Consider the following 16,635-nt stretch of genomic DNA (forward strand, 5'->3'; position numbering starts at 1 on the left):
GCTATGGGGGCTGGACGCAGCTGTAGGTCCTGGCATAAAATGGTTGTCCTGGCATAAACAGGCAGGACGTGTACTTATATCCTTTATATAGATGAGAGACGGAGTTCGTATTTGTTGCGCTTTATTAAAAAATGTGCGCAATTCAAGAAATGTTGCCCAGGTTACCTGCAGCTGGAGCAGCAGCAGCAGCAGCAGCAGCAGCAGCAGCAGCAGCAGCAGTTGCCTGGTTGCTGTTTATACAGCACACAAGCAAACACAAACAAACAAACAGACGCACACATGCACACAGGTATCAAATATTATTGAGCTGAAAGCAGGTGAGTGTAAGGTAGCAGCAGCAGCCATTGATGGAGTGTCAGCTAGGACGCCGTGTCTGCTCGTCAGCTGCTGTTGGTCTAACTCCAATAACCACATTTGCAAGCCAGCAAGCCGTAGCCGGAATTGGAGCCGTTGCCGTTGCCGTTGCCGTCGAAGCGACAGCGGGAGGAGCGAATGCTGGTCGTTTGTCGGTTGCCAAGCGCCGGGTTGTTTGTCCGTGCTGTTGCCATTGCTACCGGATCCGAAGTTTGTTTATAAACATTTCACGTATATCAGCCAGCCAGCGAGCGGGCGAGTAAGTGGCCGGCCACACAAATGTCCGTGTTGTAAACTTTTATTATTAGAGTCTCTCTTTTTTATTATTTCAGCATTTTTTTGTTGTTTTGTTGGCGAACAATGTCAGAAAACATAAAAACAACAAAAAACGACAAAAAAAAGCAACAAAAACAATATAGTACCCGGCAATAAAACAACAACAGGAGCAAACATTTTTTTGTTGTAGTTTGTTTCCTTTTGTTTAACCCGGCTAACTTAACAGCAAACGCTCACCCCATCAATATGGCCTCAAAGAAGATCGCGCCGGAACGGCGTCCCTACTGCGATCCCCGTCTGGCCGATACCAATTTCCGCAGAAAGCGCTCCATGCACTCGAGGCAACAGCCTGCCACGGAGGCGGCCAAAAAGACGGGCAAGAGGCCACTGAACGACTGTCCCTTCTTTGACTTGAAATATGGCTTTGATGAGTTGCCACTGGATCCGATCAAGGAGTTTCTGTTGGAGAAGATCTGTGAGTCTAGATGGCAGGAGCTGTATAATACATGGCATCATTTGAAGAACCTAACCAATTCGTTTGTATTCCCAGCTCACATGCAAAATGATACGATCGTTGGTCGCTGTAATCGTGAATTTGATTTTCACAAATACGATTTGGTCAATGTCAAAGACGTTTACAAAGAATGCGACGATGATAGCCTGCAGAAGCTGAGACTCAAGGATATTGTGATGCCCGAGCAATTCGAAATGCTGCGCGATGCCAAAGATCATGAATATAATTTCGATGGCCATGGTGAGTGCCAAAACTCAAACAACATTTGCAGGCAGAGCGAAACAAACAAATTGCCCAAACATCGTTTCGAACAAAATTCAATAACAGTAGAGAGAACTTAACCACAATAACATCACACTTAATACCTTATTAAATGTGAAAAACATGCACACGGCAGACCCAATCGCCCACCCACGCCATTGAGCCCCAGCTCCCGACATTCCCTTGAGCTCGTTGGAAAATTGCTCACCTGCAAACATAAAAATTTCAAACATTATCCTTTAAACATAAAATTTTATAACCAAAAAACAAAAAAACACAAAAATAAAAACAAATACATATGACATTTATTTGAATATCCCTTGGGAGCCCAACTGCAGCGCAGCCATAGAAAGCTTGTTACATGTTTATCATAGTATTTTATTTAATATTTTTATCAAATGTGGACAGTTATGTACACTTCATAAAGTCTATTCAGTAGATAGAAGAAAAAAAAAAAAATGTTTAAAAATTAATAAAAATATGAAGTTTGGCAAAATTTAAAATTTCTTAGTTATATTAGCTAATTGTTTAAATATATTTGTTAAATATATATAGTGTATAGCGCAGTTGGTTATATCGACGTCTTTATGTTTTGTGCATGTTCAACTTGTTTGGGCTAAAGGTTGACTTTGTCGTTGGCTCTGTGATAAAAATGTTTCATTTTATGTATAGTTTTTTAATATTTAATATCAGACCATGGATAGATGTAAATGTAAACGGAATGCGGGGAATGTCACCCACACACACAGAGGCCAATACATAATATGAGGCATAAAAGCATGTTGTTGATAAACATTAGCATATATAAAATGTGACAAACAGCATAATAGCAATGGGTAGAGGGCAAGCAGCACCCGGGATGGATATGGGTGGGGCTGTGGAGCAAAGGACGAGGTCCATTGGCCAAATTACAACAGCACGTGAGCACAAACAAAATAGCCAGCAGGTTTTACTGTTATTTTTTTGGGGGCATGGGGCAGAGTATGCAGCGCCGGAAATGAAAATTAATTTGAGTTTAATCATTTTAAAAGGGAACTTTGCTGCACTGACTTTTATTTAAAACAATTTTCATTTGCGTGTGGCCTTTGGGCAAACGCAAAAATATTGAAAAAAATATAAAAATTACAAGAAATCAAATATATAACACGTTCACACACACACACACATATGTGTGTGTGAGTGAATGCACACATATCAAGCTGATGTGCAAATATTAAATGCTATTTTCATTTACATTTTGATTTTCATTTGTTTTTACTTGCAGATTGTAATCAATTTCCCTGGATTGACAAATGGCTGACCGGCGGTAAAAAAATAAATATTTAAATATTTACACAGCGACAGCATTATTAAAAATTTGATGCATATATCCCACCACATCCACAGAGCAACCGAGTGAAAAGGAAATTTATGAAATGACCACCACACTTTTGGACATTTATTGCCAGCGACGCGTTCGCATATTCTACTTTAATTGCGGCACACGCTCCTCGCTCTGGTCGAATCAGTTGCGTCGGCAATATGGCACGCCCTCGGAACAGATTGGAGCTTATAATACACCCACGGCACGGCATTTGCGTGTGACGACCCTCAATAAGAGAAAAAATTCAGGGAAAAGCAGCTTTAAGGCCGGCGATCATTATTCGTTGCGAACACCACAGGGTACGAGATGGATAGCATACACATAGGGTAGTTCGATTGCTAATACCCTAACTATTTTGACAGAATGCCGAAACGAGCTAATGCGTGTGGGCAAGATAATTGATGAGATGCTAGAGCCAGTTCTGCAGGAGGCGCAACATAGTCTAGAGCATGGTTTGCTTGAATATAAAAAGAAGAAGCCGTGCCCAGATATAGAGAGGGAGGTAGTGTTGAAGGTAAGAGCTGAAAAGTTGTCCACTTAACAGGATTGCCGTAGATCATCAAATACGATTCAACTTTATATATACAAGCCAGTTAGGATTTTATTTATATGTTTTTTTTTACTCCTCTCATTTTCTATTCTACTGCGCTGATCTCGCTTTCTAGTCCAAGTGTAGCACAGGCCTAAAGCGTATACATCGCAAAGACTTTTGCTCAAACGAAGACTTTCTTCGTTGCTTGAAGAGAATGGAATCAACGTAAGTGATATTCACATACTCCCCAATCAAAGTATTTCAGCTAAATGCTCAATTTCATTTTCAATAGCCACTTTCCCTATATGACACCGTTGCAGCCAGTGGAGCCAGAAGAACAAAAACTGAAAATGCTGCGTAAATATGAGAAGGAACTCTTGTTGGCCGATGGCAAGTTTACATTCGCCATACAGAAGCGCTACAAATGCCTGTTGCAAAGTGTAAGTTTCACATGTTGTAATTAATTTGTAGAATTAAGAGTGATGTACAGAAAGGGTATATACGTATACGTATACTTACATAGGAGCAGGATCAATAGACGAGTCCCTCTAGTTAAGTTTATGAATCCTTGAAATCTATGTGAACCAAAGGAACTTTAGAAACCAGTTAGATTTCCATCACTGTCAAATATTGTATTGAAAAGGTAATCTTTCAGGGTATATTTAAGTTGGGCACACCCTAGCAGAGCACTCTGGCTTGTTTTCTATTGAATTATGCAGCTGACCAACATATGCTAAAAGGGACATGCCGAAAAGCTAACTCTGACGAGATCTTCAGGCAGCTGTGTAGCTGAGCTGAGCCATCATAAAAAGCTCATCAAAAATGAGAACCAACACAGACATAAATAACTTTTATGCGTTGGCGCCCGTGGCTGTTTGTCCGTCTGTTCATCTGTCCATCTATCCTACTGTCCGTGTCCGAGTCCGAGTGCGAGACGGACATAAAAAATGATAATAATAAACTTAATACAAAGTAAATATGTGTGCGTGAGCGTGCGAGTAAATTAAGCTGCGTTGCCTTTTGGCTGCTGTGCTTATAAAAATTATATAATTCATAGCTCATAAACATTGTGCGGGGGCGTTTTGTGGTGTGGCCCAAAGTTATGAATAACGTGATTAGTTGTTAAAAAAAAAAAAAACGGACAATATGAAAAACAATAAACAAACAGACAAACAGCGAAATAAACAGCGCAACTCTCTGGGAGTGTGAAAGGTGGCGATTTTATGGGGATTTTATGGGTCTTACGGTCCTTAGCTCGTAACTGCAGCACTTGACGGATGAGGTTTCCAATCATTCTTTATACTTAAGCAGGGCGACTTCTAATAATCTGTAGATTGCATAGGAAATCAGTTGTAATGTTGGCTTTAGATTTGACAATTTCATATTCAATTTCTCATTCAGTCAATGCAGCTCACCTTTAGGTCGTGATTTCTGTCAATTAAACTGTTAGCTGATCATTAATTATGTCAGTTAATCAGACGTTCAAAGTGTTTTATTTAGTTGCAGCTAATGATGCTTTTGCTTGCTTTTGCAGATCTCTGTGCTGCAGCTGGATACGTATCCTTCTCGTCTAATACGTAAGGCCATACGTTACATCGACGCACGTAGCGCTGTGCTGCAGGATGCCTACAGATTCATACTTCAGGAAGAGGTAAGAAGTTTAATGTCAACACGTTGCCAACTACTCATACACGGACTTCATCTTCGACTCTGAATGACTGACTGCGACTGAGACTAATGCTGCGACTCACACTCAGACTAAGACGGAGAGTGGGTCTACTAAGCATCAACATTATTAGCAAACTTAACGCGCGCTCAAAAAGTTTTCGGGACAAAAGTTTGTCAGCGACGAGAACATATTAAACACGCTCCCCGGACGTGAGAATGTCGAGGTCTTAGCATACACGGAGACAGGGAGCGCGGCGGCGCGAAGAGGAAGAACGAAACGCGTGTTGATGTTTTGACGTGTGCTCCAAAACTTTCGGCTCAGATAGAAATGCTGCTTCAAGTCAAGCACTTGCCACACCCCCAACCGGCAAATCAGTGCAACTTAATGAGCAACATAACTTAACATTATCTATGTGAAGTCGAATTGCTAATGCCCCTCTCTACTCCCTACTGTCTACTCTCTACTCTGTACTCTGTACTCTGTACTCTGTACTCTGTATTCTGTACTCTCTACTCTCTACTCTCTACTCTCTACTCTCTACTCTCTACTCTCTACTCTCTACACTCTACTCTCTACTCTCTACTCTCTACTCTCTACTCTCTACTCTCTACTCTCTACTCTCTACTCTCTACTCTCTACTCTCTCTATAAAAATAACCAAGTGTATAAAACACGAGGCACGCCTGTCAGCTTTCCTTTGCCGCTTTGGGGTGCTTCTCAAACTTTATCGTACCTGAGCCATGTGATTCAGTTCGCCTAATCAACTCGTTACAGAAATATTGGCCCAAGCTGCCGCCCGAGGTCATATTATTCGATTATCTGTTTGTGGGAGAGCGTGGCATACGGCCAGAATTTGCTGTTCTAATAATCGTTTGCCTCATCGATCTGCAGGAGGATTTTCGCTATCATGTCAAGCGCTCCTTTCTACGCTATCTGCTACAGTGAGTAATCAACGGTTTTTAAGTTTCTTAGATGCAGCTATCTTTTTCAGATCCAATATGGAACGTAAGCGTCTACAGCTGGAGCCGGAACCGCCAGAATTTCCTATTTTAACTATCACCTCGCCTGTGCCGTGGAGATCACGTCTGTTGCTTGCCAGGAGCCGCATTGGAGAGATGCTTATGATTACGCATCCTACGGTGCAAGCTTTGAATCTGCTTTGGCATCAGCTCTACGGTGATTTGGTCATTGTCGATCTGTCCAAATTGTTGCTCAGCCAACGACCTTTGGATGCGGACGTGGTGCAGGACTTTGTCCGGGATAGCTGTGCTCAGATTAAAGATGTGAGTAGAGAAAGGCGAGATAGTAGACTAGAGAATCTCAGTTTGATTGCTTTCCTATAAACGGAGGACTTATTTGATTTACATGAACATTTTTCTATTATTCTTAATTAAGATAAAATTTTCCATCTCGCCATTTATCTCCCTTCCAGCTTCTGATCAACGATTGGCTGCCCCGCTGTGCAGATCTGATGGATCTCATGCGAAATAGCTGGAAAGATATGGTGCCCATGACGGGCAAGTATGGGGGACGTGCAGAGACGCTATTTAAATGCGTTCACGCACTGATGTCGCGACATCTGGAGAGTTTGATCAATAAGAGTTTGGCCTATCTGTTCAAAGTGTTGTGTGGCTATAAGCATGGCAATAACATCGATCAGTATTCCATGTTTGATAAGAAGCTGCAGCGTCGTCCTTTGATGGCGCTCACTGTCTCCGTCGTGGGCGCCCACTTTGATAACGAGCCAATCGAAGTTGGACCCGGTATACGGGCTGATGAAAATATTTATGTATTCGATGCCGATGATGCGGATCCCTTTTTACAGCCGGGACAACAAGTGGGTCCGGTTATAGAAATTGTAAGTGAAACACCAATAAATCCATATAACTTTATATGTATATATTTAAAAATATATTTTTGAAACAGGTGCCCGACATCGATGACGTGGCTATGTTCGAAATAAACAACGCTAGCAAACTCTATATCTATCCATATATGATAGAGCTGCCGGCCATTATAAGAGACATCTTTAAAAACATTTTAGCCGTAGGCTATGATATACCACGTCTCGAATGTGTTATGACTGGTGGAGGTAAGTGGAAGGATGCTATAGCGTTATATTTGCTATATCAGTCATTTTCCGTCAAAATATTTTAGCTGAGGATTATGGCACCTTAAATTGCATTGATGAGGATCACGTGGATTTCATAACACTATGCAATAAAGTTGAGGAAATTGTGAAGGTCAATTGGCGTGGTATTAATGTCTACCTGAAGCCCATCTATAAATATTACTATGGGTTGTTCAAAAAGATGATAATGCCAATGGTGGAGAAGATATGGACGGATAATACCTTGCCCGATTTGGTGGTGCGTATGACATGTACAGTTAATAAAGTTTTTAAATATGTATGTGCGTGTGCGTGTGTGTGCACTTGTTATTAGATGGGCTTGCGTTGCATCCCTCACATTTGGCATACTCGTAAAGGCCTTTGGGCATTTGGCTACGTCTCGCCTTAAAATGAATTTAATTATTTATTTCGATTTGATTATACGCAATGATGCGTAGAATTAACATAAAATTTCATTATGCAATATTAATAAACTGCTGACAGACAGTTTGACTAAGCGGCAGACGACGGACAGACTGAAGAGCGGAAGAACTGACGGGCAATTTGTGTAATTGAACAATTTATCTGGCACAACAAACAGTTGACTCGGTGTGTTTATAGCTGCTACGCATTGCCTGTGAAGGCGATGCGCTACCTATTCGATTAGATAGGGTATGCGGAAAACTAGTCATATTTTCTAAATAAATTACTCAATGAGTAATTAATATAAGTTTATTATATAGATATGAGAATATCTTTAGCAAACTCTCTGTATCTGTAAGGCAAGCTACTTTCAGCTAGAATATTATAATATATGTATATATATACTCCACCTGTTCAACCTATTCAACTTACATTGAGTATCTAGGTAGTCTGGCACACCATTTCTATACCACTTCTCTTTCGAGTACACAGTTCTCGACCTTTGCATAGTTGATGCTAGCTGTGGTACGAGGCTCAGAGCATTAATTTGGCATTGTTAATTAAACTTTGTTCGATTTGCTAATTCGTAGACAGACTGTTGAGTGCACGAAAGCAAAACTTGCCATGTCAATTGCTATGCATAAAATATTTGGTTAGACAGCTGCACATTAACAACATTTACAGTCATATATACAAATATATATACTTATATATATAGGTGGGGCACTCAATTAACCCATTCTGGCCGGTTATTTGCAGTTCACATTCATTAAGCTGAATGCAGCACGACAATTTCACCATTTAACAATTTTTTTGTTTTTATTTTTTTTTGCGCAATTTATTTAAAATAAAAATTGCTTCCGATTGCCAATGCGCAGCTTCAGTTTTTCATGCATGTAATGCAGGCTTGCCTCTCTGCTTCTTCATGTATATATACCCTCTGCACTCACATAAAATGTGTGTTGAAAAAAGGGTACTATCAAGTTGTGCAACTGTATGCAACAGGCTAGCCATATATGAAACATATTTCAACACAATTATAGTAATAAATGTAAAATATATTCGTAGCACTTACTTTGCAGGAAAGTATGCCGTATGCTGGAATGTGAAAAAGGAAAGTTTTCATATTGCATAAATATGTGTGCTTAAAATAAATGAACAATAGGGCACCAACTGCTAGTGGTAGATTAATTTGTTCAGGTATTTTATGTAGACTTGGCGGAGAGGGAGCTTGTAATAAGAAACGATAGAAATGAAAAATATAATAAAATAATAACTACTTTTAATATCTGCTTAAATATATAATTTTAAGATACTATAAGTCCTTTGGCATATTCATACTATATAACTATTTGTAAGAGTACAAAATAGTCTCTGTAACTGATTCTGTTATTAGTTTACACCGACGCACACATACCAACACATCCTCAGCGATACAGTCATAAATTTATATACGCATTTTTATTTTGTTGTTAAATGCATATTCATTTACAACGAGCGAGCGCATGGCAATCGCATCCGTTGACTCACTTCACTCTCTCCAACAGGTTGTTCAGGAATTAATGAAAAAATTGAATGCCATCACCGATACGACCTATTATCTGCGTGATTTCATACCGTTAAATTTGTTCCTGTTGGATAATCGACACGTTAAAGAATCGCTGCGGCTGTATGTGAGAAATATCTACGATTTCATAATCGATTTTTATCGAGCACTCAACATCAACGAGAATCGCGCGTAAGTAAGGCAGTTGAGATGATGTCTCAACAAATTTACCTCAATATAAAAAAATAAATAATCCCCAATAATCAGTAATCAGTTCATATATACATATATTATAGATATTTAGTTGTATATTAATTATAAATTTCCAATATCAGTCTTCAATTTTGTTAAGCTTTGATGTTGATTTTTTCTTCAAGTGCATTTGAGCATTTTCCTTTTTCTAACTTTTAATATGCACCTGATACACTCTCATTTTTTTGTGCTCCCTCAGCATATGCGAGGAGCTCGAGGAGATGTCGATGAAGGCGGGCGAACGTCCAGAGGAAACACCCGAGGTAGTTGCACTGCAAAACTATATAGCCGAATGCCGTGAGATGAGAATATTTGCCATCAAAGATGAGATCAAGCTCGTGTTGAAACGCGTCATATTTCTGCTGACACATTCATATCTGACCAGTAAGTAAGGATGATGATGATGATGATGATAATGATAACTATATGAACAGGTAGACAGGTCAGGTAGGGCCGTGGTGGGGGTGGCTAAAAGTTTTAGCTGTTTGTGCAGCTGGCAGAAAGTGTCATGTGCATTGCCCTGGCATGCCATTCAGAGCGTTAGTTTGTTTTAGACAGTTCCTGCTGTGTGTGTGTAACTATGTGTGTGTTTGCACTAGGTTGATGGAAAAGGGAGACGATGATGATGAAGGGGCAGCTTAACATAATTAACCTCAACTAACAAGCTGAGTCTACTAATTGGTTTTATAATTACTTGCGGTGAGACACCAAACATTGAGCTGCGTTAAACCCCCGAAAATGCAGCTTAATGAGCTCAACAAATTCATGAATGTGTGAAAGTTGCTTTGACAACCGACAAATGCAGACAAAGCTACCCTAGCGCGCGCACACACACACACACGCACACACACACTCGAATACACATAGAGAAGCTGCCTAGATAGACAATTGCGATTTATCGTCAAGTGTCGTGTGTATCTTTCAAATAGCTACAATGTGTGCATCAAGTCATCTCTCAGCTCTTCCACCCCTCAGTCCATTTGAATGTGGCTTTTGTCACACCAAAATGCGAGGCTACGTAGCCAAACTTGTCAGCAGGGTAGATTGTGAGCTTGTCGAAAAGGAGTGGCGGTGGCAGGTGGCCATCAAAGATACTCGTAGTACACATAATTAATTAGTTTGCCCGAAAAACGCGCGTAGCCAATTAATTAAGAGTTAAGCACAGTTAATTAAGAACATGCACAGAACATGAAAAGATTGAAGGGAAGAGACTGAAGAGATAGAGAGAGAGGGAGAGAGTACAAACCGAAGTCAACACTTGATTCCACTTATCCAACAGGCGATGAAATTCATCTGAATTCCCGCACATTTATACTGCCCGGCGAACTTGAAGAGGTCCTCGATCTGAGTGCAGCACGCTTATCTGTGGTGCGGGACAACCTGGAGCAGGCATTGAGGTAAGTTACAATTCTACATATGGAGTGGGATTTATTGATTGACTGATTGAATTATTAAACTGCTATAGTACTGTAGTAGTAAAAGTTCATTTCATAATATTAAATATATTTTTTATCCCATATCCACACGATAGAGATAGACGTTTGCTCTTCGAGAAGTTGCTCATTCAGGAGAAGCGTACTATGGATGGTTTCCGCATCAAGGAAATGCGTGAAGTCCTCACCCTAGATGATCTCAAGGAGCGTGTCGATACAGTTGATGAGCTCTTCACCACCATCGAGGTAAGTACTGAGCAGGCTATTTACATTTGCCCAACTAATCCTGATTGTTTGTTGGGCAGAATCTGAGTCGTGAGGCGAAGAACATTAATGTGGAGGAGACACTGTTGCAAATTGATGTCTCTGCCTTTCCGCTGCTGGCCGAAATCATTGAGAAAATGGAACCAATTGAAAAACTATGGAAGACCTCGTACGAATTTGAAAAGGATTATCTCATTTGGTAAGCAATGTTAACTGCAAAAAAAAAAAAAAAAAAAAAAAAAAACAAAAAAACAAAAAAGGAAAACGAAAATTGTTTGCAATTATTTGAGACAACGAGACATAGTCTCAAGCTGAGCACCTCTTTTGGTCCCTTCATTTTGGGGCACTTGTCGCAAATGACAAAATATTTGAAATTGAAGTGCCTGCCGGGCGGACAGCCTGACAGGCAGGACTAAGCAACCTGCTGCTGAGCAAATCCGCAATGCAAATGCCAGCAGAAAAGTTGACTTCAAGTGCAGCGGAAAATAGCCAGATTTTGAGTTGTTGTTGTTGTTGTTCAAGTTGTTGCTGTGTCACAAAAACTTCTGCTGGCAGCATTTTTTCGTTTTTCTTTTTTTTGATGTTTTGCTTTTGCTTCTGCCTTTGCTTTTACTCCAGTTTTGTATATTTCTATTTACATCTTTTGCCAGGATGTTCGAGCGCTTTGAATGCCTTAATGCGGATGGCGTGCGGGAGCAGATCGAGTCCATGTACAAGGTAAGTAGTTGGAAGTCGGAATCGGAAGTTGAAGTTGTCATTGCGCAGTCAGTGCCAGGCGGAAATAAAAACTGAGCGCTGAGCAGTAAAGGCAGCAGCAACTACTACCGCACAGCAGTTGCAAAGTTTGAGCTGTTCTGTCGGATTTCTGGCCAGCATGCATAGCTCTTCCGTTCATGTCTGTTGCGTCCATGTGTCTCCTGGTCCGTAAGTCAATGCTACTGCAGTTGAAATTCAACTAAAAACCTCAGGCCTGCTGCCGGGCCAGCCGAAAAGTATGCAACGAAAAAATGCCAACATATTTGGGGGCAACTTAGGATAGGTGGGTGTGCTAGCCGGGTAGCCTTAAAAAAATGACGTTGCCTCAAAGCTCAAAGCTGCAAAGGCAACGGCAGCCGAATTGAATTGTTTTAGGCGTAGCATTAGTAGCTGGAAGAAACTCAGGCGGCTGTAGCCGACTGTGAAATGACTCTGTTCATCATTTAATAAGTTTACTAGAGTTCCTAATTCTAAGCAAAATCTAAGCCAATCTTCAACAGGAACTAAATTCTCTAATAAAGTTTTGAGCTTTATGAGCAGTATATATAAATCAAGTCGCTTGGGTCTTAGCGCCCATTAAGTCGGCTTAGCCGACGCATGAGGGAACCGCATTTCTAGCTGGATTTAAGCATACACACACACACGCATTCCCACACACATTCTCATGACACTTGACTCTGCGCGTTTCTCTCAGCCCCTCTCTAATCATCATTACGTTCATCATTATCCTCAACCAGATTATGCACAAGCTGTCGCGCCAGTTGTCCTACAATCCGGTTGCCAAACGCGTCGCCGAGCAGATACGCATCAAAATTGAAAAGTTCCGCGTTTATTTGCCCGTGTTGGACTCCATCTGTCGGCATGGCCTAGAGAAACGGCATTGGGATAAAATTTCTGCGATTTTGGGCCGTCAGATAAATCCGCGCCTCTACCCAACGCTGAAGGACATGATTGATGCGGATATCATGAGCATATTGCCCGAGCTGGAGGAGATCACGAATGCGGCGGGCAAGGAGTACGACTTGAATATGGGTCTGAAGAACATGCAAAATGATTGGCGCGACGTTATGTTCGATGTGCTGCAGTATCGCGATTCCGATACCCATCTGCTGGCCTCCATAGATGATATACAGACGCAGCTGGACGATCACATTATGCGCACGCAGGCTATGAAACGTTCGCCGTTCATTGTCGCTCTTGGCTCCAAGGCGGATGACTGGGAGGAGCGACTGCTGCTGGTCCAGAATATTATTGATGCGTGGACAAATGTCCAGGTCACTTGGATGTACTTGGAGCCCATTTTCAGCTCAGAGGATATTATGCGTCAAATGCCGCTGGAGGGCCGAAACTTCAAAGCTGTGGACAAGGTCTGGCGCCGTATTATGAAGAATACGCTGAAGGATCAACATGTGATGGTGGCCACCGAATATCCCAACATGCTCGAGATATTTACCAAGGCTATTGAGGATCTCGAAACGGTGCAGAAGGGCTTGAACACGTATTTGGAGCAGAAACGTTTGTTCTTTGCTCGTTTCTTCTTCTTATCCAACGACGAACTGCTCGAAATACTCTCCGAGACGAAGGATCCCATGCGCGTGCAGCCACATTTACGCAAATGTTTCGAGGGTGTAAGACCTCACTCTCTTCATGCACATGATCGTGATAATAGGTCTCAAATACTTCCAGATCGGCACTCTGACGTTCGATGACAATATGGAGATCACGCACATGATCAGCGATGAGGACGAGCGCGTCAGTCTCGTGCGCAAAATCAATCCACAAGCGGCAAACGTATAAGAGTTTTCAAATGACTAATATATTCCTACTAAATTTCACTCTTAACACAGGGCTTGGTGGAGATTTGGCTGAAGGAGGTAGAGTATGTTATGCTGGATAGCGTGCTGGAACAAATGAAGGAATCGTGGGAGGATTATACCCTTGTCGATCGTATTTCCTGGGTCGTATCATGGCCCGGACAAGTAGTCCTCGGCATATCCTGCGCCGCCTGGACCTTAGAGGTAAGCAACCAACTTTTGCTTTAATCCATTTCAACCGCAAAAAGCAAACCACCGCACAAAGGCGAAAGAGCCACGGCTACTGTGCCACCAGTAGCTGTCTGTCGTACTCTCTACTCCCTCTCACCCTTTTTCTCTCATTCACTGTCTCTCTGTCTGTCTATCTGCACGTCTGTCACTCTGTCTCTGACAGTGCGATTAGCTGCGCTGGCTTCGAAGCTCTTTGTGCTTGCGCGCTTTTCCCTGCTGGGCTTTGAGCGTGTTTCTCACAAAATTGAAAATCATATTTTGCCATTTATTTGCCCACCTGCCACATTTTTTATGCACTTTATGCTCTCCGGCTATTTACATTCACCAGGTGGAGGAAGCCATCGAGAAAAAATTCCTGCCGTCATATTTGGAGAAGTCCAATTTACAAATTGGAGACCTTGTGCGACTCGTCCGCACAGATCTTCAGACTGGCGTGCGTATTGCTGTGGAAGCGCTCATTGTGCTGGATGTGCATGGTTAGTCAACTATTTCGTAGGGTATATTTTAAATAAACTAAAAGTAAAATTCCTCCTAATCTAACAGCTCGTGATGTTGTCAAGTATCTGGTGGATATGCGCATAACTAGCATGCAGGACTTTGATTGGATGTCACAGCTGCGATACTATTGGAAGGTCAACGAAAGTGAGTAGCAGTTAGATCCCTGTCAAATTCTTTCATTTTTAATTTACTTTGTGGCTATGTGTTTTCACAGAGAACGAGGATTGGATGTGCGTTAGCATGGTTGTTACGGACGTTAAATATGGCATGGAATACCTTGGCAATTTGCCACGCTTGGTTGTTACGCCTCTCACGGATCGTTGCTATCGGTGGGTAACAAAAATTATCTACACACATACTCTTACACACACACACACCCACACACCTGCAGATTTTAATTGACAAAACGTTTGCAAAGCAGCTGAGCCATTGGCTGCTGCTCTCGTCGCTCTAAAAGTCATGAAAGGCAACGTTTATTGGAAAAATATTTATTTTATTTCACTGCATTTTAAATTTATTTTCATTTTTCAACAAAATACGCAAAAAGAGCTGAAAGCCTTTTTGTTGCTGTTGTTGTTGTTGTTATTTAAGCTTGCGACAAACGCAAACGGCAACAACAACAACAGCAGCAGGCGAGAGCCAGCCCGTTGCTGGCAAGCTGGCAGAAAGGACATTTTAATGGGGTTTCCGATAAAACTTTTATATTAAACAAATAAATCAATGTTGGACAGTTTTTCACACACACACAACGCACACACACACAAACATAGTTAAAGCGAACAAAAAAGGAAAGTATAGATATTTGTATGACCAGACCGGAAATGCTAAAAAATATACAGCCAAGCAACGCGAAGCTGGCTGCGCTGCCAATATGATAAAAATATGAACTTGCAAAGGCAAAAATGAAGCAAAAATATAAAAGAGAGTAGAAGGTCTTTGTCATTTGAAAGCTTAAATACCCTACAGAGAGTTCAGCTATGGCTGCATTGATGCTCTACAAATTCTACTGAGACAACTCTCTGCTCTCTACTCTGTACCCTCTACTCTCTACTCTCTACTCTATACTCTATACTCTCTACTCTCTACTCTCTACTCTCTACTCTCTACTCTCTACTCTCTACTCTCTACTCTCTACTCTCTACTCTCTACTCTCTACTCTCTACTCTCTACTCTCTACTCTCTACTCTCTACTCTCTACTCTCTACTCTCTACTCTCTACTCTCTACTCTCTACTCTGTACTCTCTACTCTCTACTCTCTACTCTCTACTCTCTATCTCCAGTAATCAACATCATTATCTCTCCTATTTATAGTCAAACGATTTCACTTTATACCGACTGTTCACATTTTATAGGCACAAAGATCTCCTTTTCTATTTGTCACAAACATTTGCACAGCTTTATTATACCCTTGTTTTTTGCAAATGCTTTTTATGAGTGTAGGGCATAAAAACTGGCAACACCAACAACAATAACAACAACCACAGCTAAAGCAAAAATGCCCATAAATGACAATTTTTTAAGCTGCAGCAACGAGAAATGCGAAAAAATGCAAAACAGATATTAAAAACATACTTTGGCATGTTGCCTTCTGTGCAGCACATGCCGCACCACCCAACCACACATCATACGTCCACATACACCAACCCACCCACACACACACACACACATGTGACTAGCTGAAAAACCTCTTTTCTAATTCACCGTTTTGTGCAGCACTTTGATGGGCGCTTTGAAGTTATGTTTGGGCGGCGCGCCCGAAGGTCCTGCGGGCACTGGCAAAACGGAGACCTGCAAGGATCTGGCCAAGGCTGTGGCCAAGAAGTGCGTCGTATTCAACTGCTCCGATGGCCTGGACTACAAAGCGCTGGGCAAGTTCTTTAAGGTAAGTGTCTGATTGTCTCTCTACCACAGGTTTTTGTTGTTTTGTATTTTTTATGTTTTTGGTTCTGTTGCCACTTCTAAGAGAGTTCTCAGAACTGCGACAAGCTGTCTGTCCCGCACGCTCGTGCGCTCGAGTCTTTCTGCTAATTGATGGTCCAATGTTGGTCAACAACATTAATCAAAGAACCTGTCCCAGGCAGCGGCACGCGCACCAATGATGACTTTCAGTATACACCCACACATATGAATATACACGCACACTTATACACACACGTGCAGCTGTACGTACACTTGGCAAAATATAGAAACGGATTAGCCAGAAGTAGATTGTCTACTTATGAGGGTTTTGATTATATCTTTAGCTTCTCTTCAGGCTTTTATTTAAGAAAAATAAAAAATAAAAAACAATCACATACAAAATTTACTTAATTGAAATAATATTTTTCACTTGAATTAGT

The 16,635-nt window shown here is 41.4% G+C and overlaps 1 protein-coding gene and 1 long non-coding RNA gene across 2 annotated transcripts in view; one reads left to right on the plus strand and one right to left on the minus strand.

The window, feature by feature from the left end:
- Positions 1-391: 391 nt before the first annotated feature.
- Positions 392-16,635, plus strand: part of Dnah3 (dynein heavy chain 3, axonemal) — a 37,263-nt gene continuing 21,019 nt past the window's right edge. Inside the window, exons 1-26 of the mRNA XM_018008465.2 lie at positions 392-1,105; positions 1,181-1,384; positions 2,670-2,711; positions 2,792-3,067; positions 3,131-3,282; positions 3,434-3,525; positions 3,593-3,740; positions 4,835-4,951; positions 5,743-5,909; positions 5,960-6,251; positions 6,401-6,826; positions 6,895-7,060; positions 7,126-7,337; positions 9,049-9,239; positions 9,499-9,683; positions 10,579-10,696; positions 10,831-10,978; positions 11,038-11,195; positions 11,647-11,713; positions 12,490-13,380; positions 13,439-13,543; positions 13,600-13,770; positions 14,126-14,273; positions 14,341-14,439; positions 14,510-14,624; positions 16,010-16,178. Coding sequence (XP_017863954.1) covers positions 877-1,105; positions 1,181-1,384; positions 2,670-2,711; positions 2,792-3,067; positions 3,131-3,282; positions 3,434-3,525; positions 3,593-3,740; positions 4,835-4,951; positions 5,743-5,909; positions 5,960-6,251; positions 6,401-6,826; positions 6,895-7,060; positions 7,126-7,337; positions 9,049-9,239; positions 9,499-9,683; positions 10,579-10,696; positions 10,831-10,978; positions 11,038-11,195; positions 11,647-11,713; positions 12,490-13,380; positions 13,439-13,543; positions 13,600-13,770; positions 14,126-14,273; positions 14,341-14,439; positions 14,510-14,624; positions 16,010-16,178 — 5,088 coding nt within the window. The 5' untranslated portion in view covers positions 392-876. The remainder of the gene's footprint in view (positions 1,106-1,180; positions 1,385-2,669; positions 2,712-2,791; positions 3,068-3,130; positions 3,283-3,433; positions 3,526-3,592; positions 3,741-4,834; positions 4,952-5,742; positions 5,910-5,959; positions 6,252-6,400; positions 6,827-6,894; positions 7,061-7,125; positions 7,338-9,048; positions 9,240-9,498; positions 9,684-10,578; positions 10,697-10,830; positions 10,979-11,037; positions 11,196-11,646; positions 11,714-12,489; positions 13,381-13,438; positions 13,544-13,599; positions 13,771-14,125; positions 14,274-14,340; positions 14,440-14,509; positions 14,625-16,009; positions 16,179-16,635) is intronic.
- Positions 8,575-16,635, minus strand: part of LOC149269014 (uncharacterized) — a 46,828-nt gene continuing 38,767 nt past the window's right edge. Inside the window, exon 3 of the long non-coding RNA XR_016270078.1 lies at positions 8,575-8,599. This is a non-coding gene — a long non-coding RNA (uncharacterized LOC149269014). The remainder of the gene's footprint in view (positions 8,600-16,635) is intronic.

The sequence above is a fragment of the Drosophila arizonae genome, chromosome 4, assembly GCF_054131065.1.
Source record: "Drosophila arizonae isolate 15081-1271.41 chromosome 4, UAZ_ARI_1.0, whole genome shotgun sequence".
NCBI lineage: Eukaryota > Metazoa > Arthropoda > Insecta > Diptera > Drosophilidae > Drosophila > Drosophila arizonae.